General features: G+C 34.7%; 5 protein-coding genes across 6 annotated transcripts in view; 3 read left to right on the top strand and 2 right to left on the bottom strand.

Annotated features, from left to right (window-relative positions):
• LOC123311801 (LIM domain transcription factor LMO4-B) overlaps nt 1-6,957 on the bottom strand; it is a 56,623-nt gene extending 49,666 nt beyond the window's left edge. Inside the window, exon 1 of the mRNA XM_044895889.1 lies at nt 6,483-6,957. The gene's annotated coding sequence lies outside the window, so the exon portion shown is untranslated. The remainder of the gene's footprint in view (nt 1-6,482) is intronic.
• Nucleotides 6,958-8,112: 1,155 nt separating this feature from the next.
• LOC123311317 (GPI transamidase component PIG-T) lies at nt 8,113-10,171 on the top strand. Its single transcript, XM_044895212.1, has 2 exons — nt 8,113-8,433; nt 8,486-10,171. The coding sequence occupies exons 1-2, from the start codon at nt 8,268-8,270 to the stop codon at nt 10,003-10,005; spliced, it is 1,686 nt and encodes a 561-aa protein (XP_044751147.1). The 5' UTR covers nt 8,113-8,267; the 3' UTR covers nt 10,006-10,171.
• LOC123311319 (Sjoegren syndrome nuclear autoantigen 1 homolog) lies at nt 10,009-10,722 on the bottom strand. Of its 2 annotated transcripts, none has more exons than XM_044895215.1 (3): nt 10,564-10,722; nt 10,300-10,499; nt 10,009-10,247 (listed from the first exon to the last, which is right to left on the bottom strand). In XM_044895215.1, the coding sequence occupies exons 1-3, from the start codon at nt 10,613-10,615 to the stop codon at nt 10,170-10,172; spliced, it is 330 nt and encodes a 109-aa protein (XP_044751150.1). In that variant the 5' UTR covers nt 10,616-10,722; the 3' UTR covers nt 10,009-10,169. The 2 variants fall into 2 exon arrangements, with proteins under 2 accessions (XP_044751150.1, XP_044751149.1); XM_044895214.1 differs by having other exon boundaries at nt 10,009-10,240.
• Nucleotides 10,723-10,832: 110 nt separating this feature from the next.
• On the top strand, nt 10,833-12,788 carry LOC123311318 (aspartate aminotransferase, cytoplasmic). The gene is made up of 7 exons (XM_044895213.1): nt 10,833-11,108; nt 11,214-11,395; nt 11,454-11,562; nt 11,661-12,029; nt 12,089-12,254; nt 12,311-12,453; nt 12,526-12,788. Exons 1-7 carry the CDS (start codon nt 11,000-11,002, stop codon nt 12,663-12,665), a joined length of 1,218 nt encoding a protein of 405 aa, XP_044751148.1. The 5' UTR covers nt 10,833-10,999; the 3' UTR covers nt 12,666-12,788.
• A 487-nt stretch (nt 12,789-13,275) lies between these two features.
• On the top strand, nt 13,276-16,131 carry LOC123311982 (pseudouridylate synthase 7 homolog). Its single transcript, XM_044896135.1, has 7 exons — nt 13,276-13,962; nt 14,013-14,491; nt 14,592-14,792; nt 14,852-15,047; nt 15,162-15,366; nt 15,415-15,566; nt 15,689-16,131. The coding sequence occupies exons 1-7, from the start codon at nt 13,440-13,442 to the stop codon at nt 16,033-16,035; spliced, it is 2,103 nt and encodes a 700-aa protein (XP_044752070.1). The 5' UTR covers nt 13,276-13,439; the 3' UTR covers nt 16,036-16,131.
• Nucleotides 16,132-17,451: the final 1,320 nt, after the last annotated feature.

The raw sequence follows: 17,451 nt of genomic DNA, 5'->3' as shown, positions 1-17,451 counted from the left end.
TCATTTCATTGCCCCTCGAATAGCGTGGGCGACCGTAGTCGATTCTTCGTAGATAAAGAACCGAATTTCCAAAAAACATCGTCGATGGTATATATTTAAATGTAATCAGATTGTAGCCATCGAAATTATTAGTAATTTCCTGGCTATATTTCTCAGAGTTCCCCCCCTCTACTAAAGTCAGTGGGTCTGTACTCATCTGGAACTGGTACAGCGTTGTCGACCGTCAGGATTTCACATCAAATCTAGGATTTTTTTCATGTGAAACGAACCTTATGCATAAAATGCGATTGGTGTGTTCTAAATTTGGGTTTAAACATAGTTAATTCTGCTAATACAAATTTGGGTTAGAACTCCTGATTTGAAGTCAGAAATTTATCGGATTTCAGATTAGTTTCGTCAGTTCTTTCTATGCTTGTTTTTTCTTACTTGGTTTTATCTATGTTATTTTACTTGAGTTCATATAGATTCTATGAACCCAGAAAATTCTGTCCACAGATTACAGAAATCTGTGGACACTGGACAGGAGACATCTTTGACCTGAAATCATGGATTTCAACACATAGCCAGCCAACCAGACATCATCACATTATCGATATTTGAACCTATTACGTACTTAAATTGAAGAGTCGGGGTTAAGGTCAATGAATAGATATTTATAAATAACGCGAACAGAATTTCTAACTGAAATTTGCGGAAACCAAAAAACGTCAGATCGCAAAATATGAGCAATTCTATGACTCCGAAACTTGCAGACTGGCTAACTCAGAAGACTAATGTTGGCAACACTGACGTAGACGAGCAACAAGCGAGCGTTCACGGGGCTGCGAGTGAGACGGCGAGAAGAACACTCACCTACAGCGATTTATTCGTGATATCCACCGTATTTATTGGGCCTGAATACTTCACAACTCCTCTACCCGATCATTTATATTCCCATTTTTATCCTGCCATATAGGTGAAAAAATCGAATACCGCGGGTGAATGCGGCCATTGCGAATAATAATTAATTTTATACTCGATGTTTATTGCCCATTTTACTGGCGGATTAGCGGTTAAATTTATTATAGAAAATATGTCCCATGAAATTGCTACAAGGGATTGGAACTCGGCGGGCTTTTCATTTCCGGTTTTTTTCCGTCTGTTGGCTGCACTTGTGCACACAGAGAACGGTGGGCTACTTGGCGAATCAATTATGGCCGTCAACATTTGCCACTTACCAGTCCAATCTCTCTATGAATATCCATTGAAAGAAAGCAGATTTATTCAGATGAAAACTACTTTATCACTATTGCGAAGAATTCCGAAGAATTTATTAGTCACTGAAAATATTCATACTTACACCTACTCGTTACGAATAAAAATATTTTAGGCTTTTTAGAACGATGGTAAATTGGAACTTTTTAGCATTATCAATTAAAATTTCAATTTGATACAGCATTCGAATTCATCATCGATGTAGTTCAAGATCGATTAAATTCGAGAAACAGTTAATTGAGTTGACGAAGGTTAACATTCCGACAGTTTGAAGGTTGAAATGAATAAGATAATCAGGATGGAACTCTACTGACCAATGAATCCGTAAATAACCGATCAGAAATGTGTATTCGATAAGATATTATGAAAGTATCAGTCGAATTGCATTTATTGCTAAGTATGATCCAGAACACAACAGCATCATCTTATTTTTATATGCTCATCTTCTGACAAAATATCGTATCAGCTCATCAAACTGATGCCTTCTTATTCCTTCATATTGAAACTTGATTTTTTTAGCAGAATGTCGATTTTTAATTTCCTAATATTTTAGTTTTCTGTGAAAAAGCAATGTTTGATACGCCACTTGAGTATTATAATTACATTTCTAATCATATCATTATTTAGCTTTATCTCATGCATTAATTAATTTATCTCGCATTACTCCATTTTTACAAGTTTTTGTCAGAGCATAAAAATGTTGGAATAACTTTGTATAAATCAATCAAACATGAGTTATAGGTATAATTATATCAGTATGTATCAGCAAGAATTGAGACAAGCCCCCAACATTAATTACTCCACACTTGAGATCTCCTGACATTGCACACCTATATAAGTAGAGGGAAATAATTATATTTTTATGGAAAACCTTTTTGAAACACACTGTATAAAATTGTTCCCACAATAGTAACTTTGGCTCTTGATATTGGAAGTAGCAAAATCATTTTCCTGTTTGAAACTTCCGAAAAAATAATTTTGGGCGTTGTGCCTAAATTGCACTTGGCACCTTTTTTTCTGCTTGAGTATTCTTCTGCTCGTTCCTGAATCTGCAGTCAGAATTTTTCACCGTAGAAAAAACTGGTTTACAAATTTCTTCATTCCGCCCAATCCTTTCTCTTTTCGTCCAACGCGCTCGTATCGTGCAACATAAATTGGACAGAAGAGCTTACGAAATAATTAATTCGGTGAATCCTTCGAGCCAAAAACCATCTCTCCTCGAAATGCAAGAAAAGATGGTGAAATCTGATACTCTCGGCAGTAGAGTGTCATCTGTAACTATGATATCTCAAAAGTCCATCAAATGCACAGTTATTCTTGTCTTGATGCCGTATTAATTCCTTGATGAAACGTTCTGGTAGATTGCCCATTTTTCGTCATAACCATCGAATATCTTCTTTCCAGAAATATGTTTCGAAACTTTTACAAAAATACACTTTCCTACTTTACAAAAATACAGTTGTATTTCATATAACGACGACCCCTTCCATCCGATACTCAACAAGATAATCCCAGTTGTTGGTAATAACTACAATAATAAATTTGTTCTAGTGATGAAGGACTTTACTGCTAATAACTGAGCTGGTGATCTATTCGAATTTCTAATCAAAAATATCAGCACAGGTGTAAATAGTAGAGATTTTTGACGTTCACCAAATGCAAATCTGAACAAATCTATGTCAGCCATCAGTTTGTTAAAACCACTGAATTAGAATCATAAGGGAAAACCATAGAACTATAAAGCTATAGAATCATGTGGAGAAAACTGACAAAAGTGAAGTTAGCACCGATCACAGACAGGGGTGGGCAATATCGATATAAATCACTGATAACGTTTCTTGTTCATGAAAATCATTTTGTTCTGGTTTTTTAAGGCAAATCGAAAAGACATTTTCAAATTATTTGGTGTGTGAATGCTTCAGTGAGAATGAAGCGCGCCAAGTAAATCATTAATTTCGATGGAATATGGAAGTGTTTTCATCATATCGTTTCCTACGACTATACGGATATTCAAAACAACTTATATGATGGAACACTTGGAGCGTTCACACAAAAGAGAAATTCTCTAGTCATCATTATTCGAACAAATTTAAACACTAGATATCTACTCATATGGACGCACTCCTTCCTCTTCCCACATTTGAAGGAAGCGCTCCAAAGCATCCAATTTATAATTCCTTCCTACGAAACGGAAACGATCAGAAAAATGAAAACTTCGTGGAATGTTTCATGTTGGCTGTTGAACTTTGCCGTACAGAGTTAATGAAATATCCCCTGCATAAAGGATCCAGTTACGTGATTCATTTTATTTTAGGTCTAGGACCGAGAACTCCACTAATATCGATTGGTGCTGGAACAGTTCCCGCGAAATTAGGTTTCAAAGTTGAACGAAACGACCCTGTGGAATTGTGGGTGTCTAGCTAGCAGCGCGTTTAGACTCTTGTCGGAGGAGGGTTATTGTTGACTTGTACGCAATTATTGGACTGCACACTGTGGTTTTTCTGCAGTTGTGAATTGTCTAGAATTAAAAAAAAAACACCTGAAGGGGAACATAATTACCTATCTGAGACGCCATTTTGGTGAAGAAATGTGGACGCATTTGAGGAGAACCTTGGGATAAGGTTCTATGACTCAAGTAGTTTTGCATGTCACGAAAAAAAGTGGGAAAGTTTTTATTACTCTTTTAGGATTCGATTTGGAAAACTATTGCACTATAAATTTTGAAGTAATCTATTGTTAACAAAGAAGACATTTTATAGACTTTCGCTCCTTCGTGAAAGATTGAAAGCGAAGGAAAAACTGTACACTGTACAGTACAGATCCTACTCGATTATCTCTCAATTATTTCTATGCGCCTTTCACCAAAAATTGTATTTTTGGAAGTTGACATAAAGAAGTCGGTCGTTGGTGTTGAATTTCTGTTATTGAACGTTAGTTACTTAGCTGTATCGTTTAGGTTTCAGATGAAAAATACGTGAGAGAATGCCAGGGACATTAACCGCGACCTATTTGACTAAGAAAAACCACTGGTAAAGCATTGAGGATAAACAACTTATTGATAGCAATTTGATCGATTTTAAAATCTTGTGACAGGTGCCAACTACGCCGAAAATTCTTCATTACCTTCAACGCTATTTAGGTATACTAAACTTAACAGCGCTCGTCAATCATTTGAAAAATTCCATTACTGAGCTAAGCACCACAAAAAAAAAACAGCACCGGGTTGTGTTCAACATTTTTCCGAAGACAGATGTCCTCTTTTATTAATTGATTATAAAGTAAGTAATTACGTATTCACTATTTCCTAGAACATTATTTCCAGAGACCAGAAGCGTGTGGAAGTTAGAGGTTCATTCTCTGTTTAGCTTGACGGAGTGAAAGTTGATTTAATTTTATCGAGTGTTCATTCAACATGAAACATCTAATCACTACATCTCTCACTTTTGTTCTCGAATAAATTTTTTGGGTTGGCGTATCCGAAAAGAAACACGGAATCTTCAAATAAGGTGTGCTCTGCTCATAGACATAGAGACTCTCTATGTCTATGGCTCTGCTTAGCTTCTGCTGTAATATTCTGTGATTATCTTTTTGCTAGGAATTTCGCATATTTCAAATGACCCTAGAAGCTAATTTGATTGAGATGTTTACACAATTTTCACAGTGTGAATAGACTACTCGACAATGAATATTTTTGAACCCGCGTTTTATTTATTTAGGATCCTGTTGGTCAGAATAATTTTCCAGTAATACCTTTGGGAACAGGTATATTATGAGTTCTTAATCGTTAAGGATGAATTTGTTGTTCATAGCAATAAATCAATTACAAATAAATATATGATTCGGCTTCAGTATTTTAATTGATAGTTCATTCTTACAAGCAGTAGATGGGCGTTTCAATCATAACATTCATATAAATTCTGATCACTGAACAGTTACAATATAAATTCTATTGAACATTTCAGTTTTTTTCTAGTTTTTTTCTTCGGATGACAATGAATCTTCCTCTTCACGTCATTATTAGCTCAGACTTATCTTCAAAGATATCATTATTTCCCATACGAAAGATTTCCACGAAGTAAGTCCTTCCCTGTCTTCTCCGCAATCATAGAAATTAATAGTTTCTGCGTTGAACACCGTTTAAAAGATCTTTTTCTCTACCTTCCCTCATGAGAGAAATCTACAGGTAGGCAAAGTTCAGCTCTGAATCTTCCATAAGTACACCTTTTCGAACGTAACTCTGATGAATGGGCTGACCTAACAAAAGGCGGGGGCGGGGAATTCTTAAACGACAATCTGAAGTTGATGAGCAAGATTCCCAAATCAACCGTATAGAAATTGATGGAAAATTGAGCGTACCTATATGTCTCATTGGGTATCATAATATAGATTTGCGCGTAAACTTACTTACTGGTTACTTAATTGAATTGATAGTAAATTTCTCATTCAAATTAGGCGAAAATACATAAATCCATACCTTCATTCGTATATATTCAAAAAAAGTGGAGAAAACGTGTTCCCTTTGTTGGAAATTTCTCATGCAGGAACTATGTATTTATCTAGGAAAATCAGATTTTTTCATCTTGGATAACCTTGTCATACAGGGGTTAAAATGAAATACCTATTTATTCCTCTGGGATATATAATCTTGATGAGACTCTTGAAATTCAAATGGTTGTATATAGGACAAACCATTTTCTATAAAAATGAGATGAGCTGTGAGCCCTTTTCAGCTTGTTGGAATTTATATTTGGATAGCACTGGTTCTCAATGACTTTCCTTACATCGTCTATTTCATAACCTGCAACGCTGAAATTTAAGTGGTTAATGTTCAAGGAAAATGACGAGATACAGTACGTCGTACTGCTGTTATCTTATCATTCAGCACTCGAAGTTTCTAACCTCACAAACACTTTGTTTACAATCTCCAGGAAAGGAATAACTCCTTATATCTCGAAAATCTTTGTACGATTTAATAAATAATGAGCCGTTCAAAACATAATCTTTCGGGTGCAGAATATAATGATTTATTTGAAAAAATTGCATGGTAAACTTATGAGTATTATTACACAGAGGTTTTTCCAGTTTCCAGAATACAAACAAACAGGTTCATCAGTCTAATTGTGAACATGCAAATAGTCTCGAGTGGGATACAATGTGAATCAAATTTTCAGTTAGTTACTTAGTTAGAAGCTACAAATCTAAAAATACGACGAGACATAAATACGTACCAAACACTTCATATCCAAAATCGTCGTTTGAACAAAATTTAACAGCAAGATCGTCCGAATAAGTCCAATTTGAGCTGTAAACCACAATGTCCGACAAAAAATAAGAACAAATCCCACAGCACCACTGTTGTTTGCCTTGGACAGTGCCGCTTACACGTTTCACAGTTTCGCCCGGATGCAATTCGATGCCGTCGAATTTTCACAAGGAAGGGACTATCGACTATTTCTTGTGTTTCGACCCGTGGTTCAGTCTCATATCCATGTACAATTCAAACATAAACACTCATTCATTTGTATGTACTCAGACACGCATCCTAAGCGTGAGAACAGCACGTCCACCTCCCCACGTTTGACATGAACTGAAGAGAAGACCAGCTGCAAAACAGAAAGTAAGATTAGCCGAACACGACTCAGTATCGTGTAGACTCGTTGTTTTTCGGTACAGCTCGATACTTATTTAACTCGAAGGTATTCCGGCTACAACTCCGGCATCTAGGTTTTATACTAAGACACTATAATTAATTTTTGAGTATAATTCCGAAATTTTAAGGTCAGCTGGGGGCGGTTCGTGATTCGCAGTTGCGCGACCAATTGCCAGTAGAATTTCAACTTCAAGTTGTCTATGTGTGAAGGCAGGGCTTCAATTGGGACAGGGGACAAGTAGCTTAAGCTTGATTGGAGTCGGAGAAAACGTTCGGGTTCCTTTCAAAAAATCAAGATTTCGCAAGATCAGGCGTCAAGCCTAGTTGGAGATTATTCATACCTTAGGACCGACACATATCCTTCAATCTCCTCATTGCCCATTGGTATAAACCTATTTCCAATCTCTTGTACCGCAATATTTACTGTGCACCTACCTATAGGTAGGTATTTAGAAAACTGAAAAGTAGCTATACCAATATGTACATACTTAATTTTATCGAAAAAAATGTATTGGCGTGTTAACGGATAACGAGAAGTAGAATTGATACAAAGATATCAAATTGGACCAAACTGAACGGGCAGTTTAATCTCTCACCAAGTAGTAGTAAAACATACTGAGAATTCAGGCGGATGCGCTCTATGCAATTTACGTCATAATTGGTGGATGCGAAAATAATTGAAACGTTGGTTGAAGCATTCGCGGCCTTCTGTTTAGAAGGCCCCTTCGTCTTAAGAAGGCCATGAAGCAATAATGTTCAATAGTTCAATACTCAATGTCTACACTACCGTCAAAGTTTGAATTAACTCCACCAGGAGTTCTCAGGAGAATACATTAAATTATCATAACTTGAAATCAAGATCATAGTATTCGTTTATTATATTCGAATTTCAATAATTTCTGAAGGCATGAATGAATAATTTTGCTGCAGTTTTCAAAATAAATGGAAAATGTCCAAGGCGTTTGCAAAATATGATTGGCATTGGGTGGGGTAGAACCAATTCCTTCGCCAATTTGCAACGACCATTTCGGACTTCAAATTTCAAGAAGTTTTGAGAAAGCGTTAAAAAGCTAAATTTCATCTCGTATTCTTGATATTCATTTTCAAAATAGGCGCCTTCAAGAGTGTATTAGCAAAGATTAACTTTCTCCTTCCCCACCTTTGTGGACTCTAATCAAAGAGTATCAAGTTAATACTCTTTGCCCTAATCACTAACCTCAAATATTTAACTGTCATTCTGTTTTGTTGTGTTATTCGATCACCGGTAAACAGGATGATATAATAATATCGTAGATATAATTCTATCTACAAAAAATATAAATAAAATATTAGGCATTCCACAAATTTTCTGAACCAAATCAAGATGTCACACATTCCATATAGGATTATATGGTTCTGTTTAATAGTAGGAGCCATGGCTGAGGATGATTCTTTTGTGGAAGAACTTCTAATAAAACCACTAAATACAGATCATGTTTACAACCACTTTCATTTCACTACAAAGTGGAGTGTGCCGGATACTGGTTTTTGTGAGTTTTGCCTGTCATCTCATGTTTTTCCTCTTGAAATCTTTACTTTCAGCCTCCCATTCGAGAATTTTTCCTAGAATATTAGGAGAATTGGTTGAGAGGTATAATGTACAAGAACTCAATATTGGCCTAACCAATGGCTTATGGCGTTATGAGAAATGGGGATATCCAGTAGTCAATGGAGCTCCAGGTGGTGAGGTGTGGGCTTGGTTCAAACCAAATACTATTGATATTGATAAGAATTGGAAGGAGTTAACGGCTTCTCTATCTGGATTGCTTTGTGCTTCCTTTAATTTCATAGATCGGACAAATACAATAAGTCCTGAATATTCCCTCAGACCAAGAGGAATAGTTGATCAATATTATCAAGTAAATTCTAGTTATTTGAGGTATTCTAGTCTACCCAGAGAAATAGTCTGTACTGAAAATTTAACTCCATGGAAGAAGTTACTGCCATGCAATGCTAAAACTGGTCTTGGTTCTCTATTGAACTCTGGTTTCATTCACAATACTAGATATCATTCCTTAGGTCTTTATTTGAGACGAATATGCTCTGATGAATATTGCTCTAGTACAAGTCTTGAATTACAGCAAACTATATCTTTAGTATATGATAGCAAAACATTAGGTACAAAAAATTGGTCTCTTATAAAATTTTTTGGTCAGGGTATCATTAATACATGTAGTTTAGCTGATTCTAGTACAATTTATATTGACATAACATCTAACTCGTCTAATCCTTTCCATCTAACAGAAGAACCTGATGAAATAATCACATCAATACGAGGTGGAACTGTCAGTAAATTAGCAAAATATCAATTTAAGGGGAAAGCATTTTCAGTTGGTGCTAATTATTTTCCTAAACAAGAAATTACAGTAACAGTTCCTCCAGTCCTATGTGCTCACCAATACCTCTCAGGGTATGGTAAAGAAAGTGGAGGATTGGTCATTAAGTTGAACAACAACCACTGGAGTGATCTTGATGTTGTACTTCTTCAGAATATACCTTGGTATCTGCAGTTGTATTTACACACGCTGAAGATATCCTCAGGTGGTAGAGATTTAAAGCCAATAATGCTCAAATTCAAACCAGGAAAACTGAGAACAAGATATCATCAACTTGAATTATTATTGCGTTTACCAGCAAAATCTGTAGCTATGATTACAATTGATTTTGATTTCACATTCCTGAAGTGGCAAGAGTATCCTCCTGATGCCAATCATGGTTTTTATGTTGGATCTGCGATAATAAGCTGCCATATGCCTTTAGCTAGAGATTTTACAGGATTACCACAAGATGGTTCAATGATTAGAGATAGTTTCAATGCCTCAAGGAATGGATATTTAGTACAAATTCGCACTGAAACTCTGATTGTTACTTTGCCCACCCCAGATTTCAGTATGCCTTACAATGTAATTTGCTTAGCATGCACAGTGGTGGCATTAGCATTTGGACCTCTGCATAATATAACAACCAAGAGATTCATTTTGAAAGTGAAAGATAATTCCAATTTCATCAGCTTATTGAAAAATAAACTCAAGTTCACACCAAATAAACAGGAAAAGGAGTAAATAAATTATAAGTCTGATATGTATATATTGATAGTTTGTTTACAAGTTTGAATTGAATCCTCTGAAATTCATTTATGTTGAATCATCTCATGTGATTTTCTTTTTGATTGTAATAAAAAATGTTTTCCAGTATCAGGTAATTTTGTGAATTAAATTAATTTTTTTTAATTGGACGTATTATTTTTAAGTTTATTAGCTTGGTGCTGAACAAGATTAAGAAGTGTCTGACTGCTCTCTAATATCTGAAAGTGGGGAAAATCAGTACAAAAATTGAAGACAAAGGAACTTAATTACCTTCTTGAATCCTGCTTCAGTCTCTTGTATGGTACTAGTGTAATCATCATAAAGTTGTTTATGGTATTTTAATTTACTTTGAATATTATGCAGCTTCTCCTGTAACACGGATATGTTGCGTTCTAAAACAGCTTGTTCAGACTCTTCTCTCTTTATTATTTCTACAAGACCTACTCTATTCGATTTCAACTCTTCCAAACCTATAGAAGTGATTAGTTAAAGAATACAGAGATGAATAATATAATTAAATATATACATACTAACATTTAACTAATTCTTGATTATAAGTCTGTAAACAAGCACCATGTTCGGACATATTTATAACATAAAAAGATAAAACTCAAAGCCAGAAAATTTATTTATTTTAAATTTGCCTCTTAAACAGTTTTATGGTTATGTATATGTTCTATGGTTATCATTCGAATCTCGATTGATTTTATCTACATCATAGAATCGATGAGCAGTAGGAGAAAATTATCTACTTTTGATAGTTCAAAGCGGCAAATCGACCAAATGTCAAGATTATCAAGGAAAGGTCAAAAAGGTTAAACAAATTGACGTAAAAACAGTAATATCAAGATCAAATAATAATTGCCTAATAGTTTCAATAAAGATAACAGATAACACATATATGTGATCATTTAGTCTTTGTAGCATAAGTTGAATTAATTAATTCACTCCCATTTTTTCATTTTGAATTATGTCGAGGTTCAGCAGTGTACAACTAGCTCAACCCATTGAGGTTTTTGAACTTATCCGAGCCTTTAACGAAGATACATACTCTAACAAGGTCAATTTAGGGGTCGGAGGTATGTCTGATTCATTTGAGTAGTGATGTAGCCCGCTTATTTAGAATTGCAATATAAATAAATTTGATAAGACTATGGGGGTCTTTATGCATTTAAATTTTTCAGCCTATCGTACAGAGAACTGTGAACCTTGGGTTTTGCCTGTTGTCAGAATAGCCGAAAAAGCCTTGGCTAACGATGACAGTTTGAATAAGGAGTATTTACCTATATTAGGCCTTGAATCATTCTCCAAAGCTGCAACTCTTATGCTATTAGGAGAAGAAAGTAAAGCTTTAAGAGAGAACAGGGTAAAAAATTAACATTTCAGTGTAATATCATTTGAATACTTGAGAAAGTATTTTATAGGCCTTTGGAGTACAATGCCTGTCAGGCACAGGTTGTTTGAGAGTTGGTGCTGAGTTTCTACATTCCCAGTTAGGTTGCACCGTTTTTTATTACTCTAAACCTACATGGGGTGAGTCATCAATGATTTTATAATGATAATCAAATCCTAATTCTAATCAATGGAAAGCACTTTCAAAAAAATTATTGGCTACTTGTTTCCTTCAACAGGTAATCACAAGTTGATTTTCAAGAACTCTGGCTTCACTGAAGCTCGAGAATATAGGTACTGGTCTGAATCCAGTAGAGGACTGGATATTGAGGGAATGCTGGAAGATTTAGACAAAGCACCTGAAAATTCTGTCATAATTCTTCATGCTGTTGCCCATAATCCTACAGGATGTGATCCAACCCAAGAACAATGGGCCCGTATTGCTGATGTGATGGAAGCAAGAAAGTTATTTTGTTTCTTTGATTGTGCTTATCAAGGTTTTGCAAGTGGAGACTTAGATAAAGATGCTTGGGCTGTGAGGTACTTCATTTCTCGGGGAATTGAAATGTTGGTGGCACAATCTTTTGCTAAGAATTTTGGTTTATACAGTAAGTTAATATCTAATTATTTCCTGTTGAAAAAATGTCCTATAAGACTCCCCTTGTAGATGAGAGGATTGGTAATCTGACTGTTGTTGTTAAGGATAACAGTTTGATACCGAATCTTAAGTCACAATTTACTGTTCTCATAAGAGGAATGTACTCAAATCCACCAAGTCATGGAGCCAGAATAATTGCTTATATTTTGAATAATCCAGATCTTTATGAACAATGGTAAAAATAACTGTAAATAAGCTCATGACAGTAGAATAATTATTTTTCATTTCCAGGAAGCAGTCGGTAAAAACTATGGCTGATCGTATTATACAAATGAGGAAAGAACTCAGGGGTGCCATTGAACGAATGAATGCACCTGGAAAGTGGGACCATATAACTTCTCAAATAGGCATGTTTTCCTACACTGGCTTGAATGGTTAGTTTTTCATCATTCAATAACCAATAATTCAGTAAAGTTCTATGATGAAAACTTATGATATGATTTCAGAGGCCCAATCGGAATACATGGTCAAGAAACACCATGTTTATATGTTGAAATCTGGTAGAATAAGCATGGCTGGACTAACTACAAGAAATGTAGAATATGTTGCTCAGTCTATTGTTGATTCTTTGGCACATGCTAACTAACTCAATGTGATGAATTGAAGAAGGAAAGAATTATATTTTTGCAATATATTTGGATTGTTTTTGAGATTCAGAGATTATCTATGTATTTGATGAATTTGTTTATTATATATTCTATTTTTATTCCACATTTGTTTTAATTGTTATCATTAATTGATATTTATAATCTATGGAGCTACTCTTCATGGTGTAATCATACATCCAGAAGCAATGTCACAAATGCATGCATATATCATTTAGTACATTCGAAGCAGAGACAGAGTTGTCTCTGATTCGAAGTATGCATTGTAGCAAGTGAAGATGCTGGGAATTTCATAGTTTTTCGAAAATGTGCATCTTGAAGTAGGTCGGGTATTTTGAACAAGGCAGAAAGGAAATCTTTGCTAATATAATTTCATGTAATAACAGAAAGAAAGATCTAGACAACGAAAAATGTCTGTGCTTGGCTATATATATATTTTGGAGTTTATTGAATTTACTGGTTACGAAAATTTACACAGGCTACATACTGGAGCAAAAATTGGATTTATTTTTCTCTATGATTTTTGATTTTCGAATTTAAGGTTAAGAATTAAGTTCGAATTGCAGGCAAAGAGGTTCCTCTTTGTTGCAGGTTATGAAAAACTAAAAAGTCTCTGATTTATTTCTGGTGCTAAAATAACTCGGTTTCGTTTTGAGGATAATGTGTTATTTCCCGAGAAGATATTATTTCAAGTAATTCTGTTCTCGTTAAGCCCTGCTCCCAATATTAAGGTTTAGAAGTTAAGTAGCCTCATCATGGAGTCTAAGAACAATAAGAACTGTTCAAAATTTAGTCACAAAAAGCGGTTTCAGAAACCTCAGTTTGATCATAAAAATTATACGAAAAAAACATTTAGGCACGTTGACCAGGTAACTGAAACAGAAGTGGGGATATCAGAATTTTTGAGCAATCTGGAAGGGTTCAGTGGAGTCATTAAAGCTAGATACTCAGATTTTCATGTGAGTGAAGTGGATCCAAGTGGTGCAGTAGCAGTTTTGACTAATACTGATATTCCTAAAGAAGAGAAGGTCATTATCGATTATGCTTCTTTGGAGGAATCTCCTATTGAGACATTACCACAAAACATATGGAAGGATATCAGAGAAATGGTGAAGACTAATTCTAAAGAATCTGTTAAATTTGATGTCAGTGATTTGGAAAAGGAAGAGCGAAAGAATTTGCATACAAAAGTAAAGGGGATTTTTGGAAATAAAATTGACAGTAATACAATAGAAGAAGATGGTAAAAAATTTGTGATTTTCAAAAAACCAACCCAGGGTAAGTGAAATTTTGTTGTTTAAACAAAGTTACGATATTTTTTTCCATAGGTTCTAAGGAAAGGTTCGTTTGGCCTGAGGGTAGAGGTGATTATGTCCATTTCATACTGTATAAGGAAGCCCTAGACACAATGACTGCTTGCTATAGGGTTGCTGATGTTACTAAAATCAGACCTTCATTTATAACATATGCTGGTATAAAAGATAAAAGAGCTAAAACAACACAGTGGATGTGTGTTAAACAAGTTGAACCTTGGAAGTTGATCATCAAAACAAAACCAATAAGAAGCATAAAAATTGGTAATATTACATTTAAAGATACTCCTCTTAAACTTGGTGATCTGAGAGGCAACAGATTCAAAATTGCTCTGAGAAATGTAGCTGCTGAAAATATAGTTATTGAAAAAGCTATAGAACATGTGAAAGATAATGGTTTCATCAATTACTATGGGCTACAGCGGTTTGGGAATGATAAAGAAGCGCCAACTTACACAATAGGCGTTAAACTTCTCTTAGGAAACTGGAAGGAAGTGAGTAATAATTTGATTTTTAGTTTGAATTCTTTAAAGTGTTTATTTTGATCATTTCAATGATTTTCACCTAAGTTATTGTATTTTTCTCACCTTTTAGGCTTGTGATCTGATACTGAAACAGAAAAAATCAGATGACCCGCATTCAGATGTTGGAAAAGCCAAGAAAATTTTTGCTGAGACTAAAGATTCTGAAAAGGCTTTCAACTGTTTGAATAGAAGTAAAAATAACTGTGTTGAAGCTAAACTCCTTCAGGGATTAGCGAGAGAAAAGGATAATTATGTTAATGCTTTAGAAAATGTATGTCAATAATTGATAATTGGAAAGTACCTATGTTATTCGCTATTTTATATTTTTAGATACCAAGAAATATGAGACTTTTATACCTACACTCCTTTCAAAGTATAGTTTGGAATAAAATGGTGAGCATCAGAATTAAAAAGTATGGATTGAAACCTGTTGAAAATGATTTGGTTGTTATTAATGATGTATTTGTTGAAAATGAAATAGGAGTTGACGAATCTTTTGTAGAGAATTTCATAGATGGCAAAGATGGTAGGTATTTCAAACAATTTCCAATTGATTTCATTTTGTAAAGATCTTTATTCTTAATAATGAAATAATAGTATCATTAGATTGGATTTTCTAATTTTGAATTTGTATCAACAGAACAAGAAAATAACCCTGAGATACATAAACAGAAGCAGCAAGTTAAAGCTCTGACTGAGTCAGAATTATCAAAATATACAATATATGATATTGTGTTACCATTACCTGGTTATGATGTTATATATCCTGAAAATTTGAAGGAGGAATATAAGGAAGAATTGGGAAAATATGGTTTAACATTAGAAATGCCCAAACAAAGCGTAAAGTGAGTTTTTTACTTTTCTAGTACAACACACTAAAATATTTTTTCTAGAACATACACGCTGTCGGGGGCCTACAGAAAAATTCTGGGTAGTGTTCAAGACCTTAAGTGGAAAGTAATGAAATATAACGATCCAAATAATAGTTTGATACTGTCTGACTTTGACGTACTCAGAAAAATTGAGGAACCCAAAGATATTCCAGGTGAGCTACATCGATAAATATATTTTATCCTCTACCATTGCATAAAATGGTCATAATCTATTCATTCGCTTGAGCATTAAAACATAAATCACTTTTGATGATATATATTATGTAATTTTCAGATGGTAAATTCAAAGCAGTAATACTAGAGTTTACTTTGGACGCTTCAGTTTATGCAACAATGGTTCTGAGGGAAATAATGAAAATTGACACTTCTCCTAGTGCACAAGTGAAACTGAATGACTATGCCAATCCTAGTGATGATTCTGCAAAGATAGCTGTCACCAATGGTAGCACCAAAGAAGAAGAAAATGTAATCAGCAATGGACTTATGCATAACAGCATATTGAATAACAAAGAAAAAATGGAAGAATTTAAAAGAAGTATATATGGAGATACAACCAAACGTAGAAATGAAGAAGAAGAAGATGATAAGAAGTCTCCTAAGAAACAAAAGACAGACGATTGATGAAATACTTCATCAGCTTTACCATTTGTTTTTTAGGTTAAGATTTTGGATATTATTTATTTATATACCTGACACAATAAAGAATATGTTTTTATATTTTTTCTGCTTATTATTTTTCTGCAAATGTAGATGCAAGGGATTAAGGAGACATGTTTACATAGCTATTGGGGGGTTGGCAGTGAACTTGATAAACCATATCTGTTTATTGGATTCACTGGAAGTGGGTAAGCTATAGAACTAATGATACATAAAATACTTTGAACGTCAGTTGATACTCTGGTGCAATATTTGGCCCTTTTGCAAAAAAAGGCGCAATAGGAGATCGCCAATACTCGGTTCACTCCGGTATCGCCGCACGCTACGTCACACTAGCGCGCATTGGCGTAGCTATCATACAATTAGTTGGTGCCGTGCAATAAATTTAAATAATTAAATTCTCACCCACTAACTTGCGAAAGTTAGTTCAGCTCTCCCAATTCCTTATTAATTTAATAAACACCTTTTTTTGACACAAAAGTTTTCTCTACAACTTTATAGCCATATTTTCGCGATTAAGACGCGTGAAGCGTCTTTAAGCGGTGCTATTCGAGCGAATAAGTCATGACGTCAGTCTTTAAGACGCTTTAAGCGGAACCTGGCGGTCTGTGGAGAGCGCCTGTGTCATAGAGTCATCTTGTCTCTGGCCTGTGTCGTCTTAAGCACAGAACGTCTTAAGCGGAAAGAGGTAATATAAAGAAGAAGGGAGAATATGTTGTTTATATCGAATTTGATTTGAATTCCTACTAGGGAAGAGTGCTTTTATTGCCAATAATGCAGTTTCTGCATTATCATTTAGAATAAATAAATATTTTTCAAATAATAGCCAAAGAACAGAAATTGAAAAATTCACAATTCGATTCGCTGTCTAATGACAACGACAGATGACTCAACCATCAGCGATATTCTATTTTTGCGACAACAAAATTAATGACGTCACGCTTAAAGACGCTTAAAGACATCGATTAAGACGCTTAATCGCCAAAATATGGCTTATATATTGCCTATGCTACGCCTCTGCCATAGAACAAGTGAGCTTTGAACTATTGAACTCAATATTGAGTTCAATGCTTTGAACTGAACTGCTCCTACTTTCTATATCTTCATGCCCTTTTCCCCTCCTCTTCAAAGGGATATCATTTGATTTTCATCATATTAGGATTATTCTTCTTTAGTTCCGGATTTGTGTTCAACTTATTTATTGTTACTAGGTAACTGCAGTGACTGCAATAACAATAACATTTAAATGAAAAAAATACAAATATCAAATTGAATGGATTTGGCGCATCCACCAGAAATTTGGATGTCTGTAAGAATGGTTGCCTAAGCAACTGGATAACAATTCTAAATTTAAAGGTGCTCACCCACATTAACATTTAT

This window comes from Coccinella septempunctata, chromosome 4 (assembly GCF_907165205.1).
Source record: "Coccinella septempunctata chromosome 4, icCocSept1.1, whole genome shotgun sequence".
Classification (NCBI taxonomy): domain Eukaryota; kingdom Metazoa; phylum Arthropoda; class Insecta; order Coleoptera; family Coccinellidae; genus Coccinella; species Coccinella septempunctata.
The sequence above is the reverse complement of the archived record's forward strand: the minus strand, read 5'-3'. Positions and strand labels throughout refer to the sequence as shown.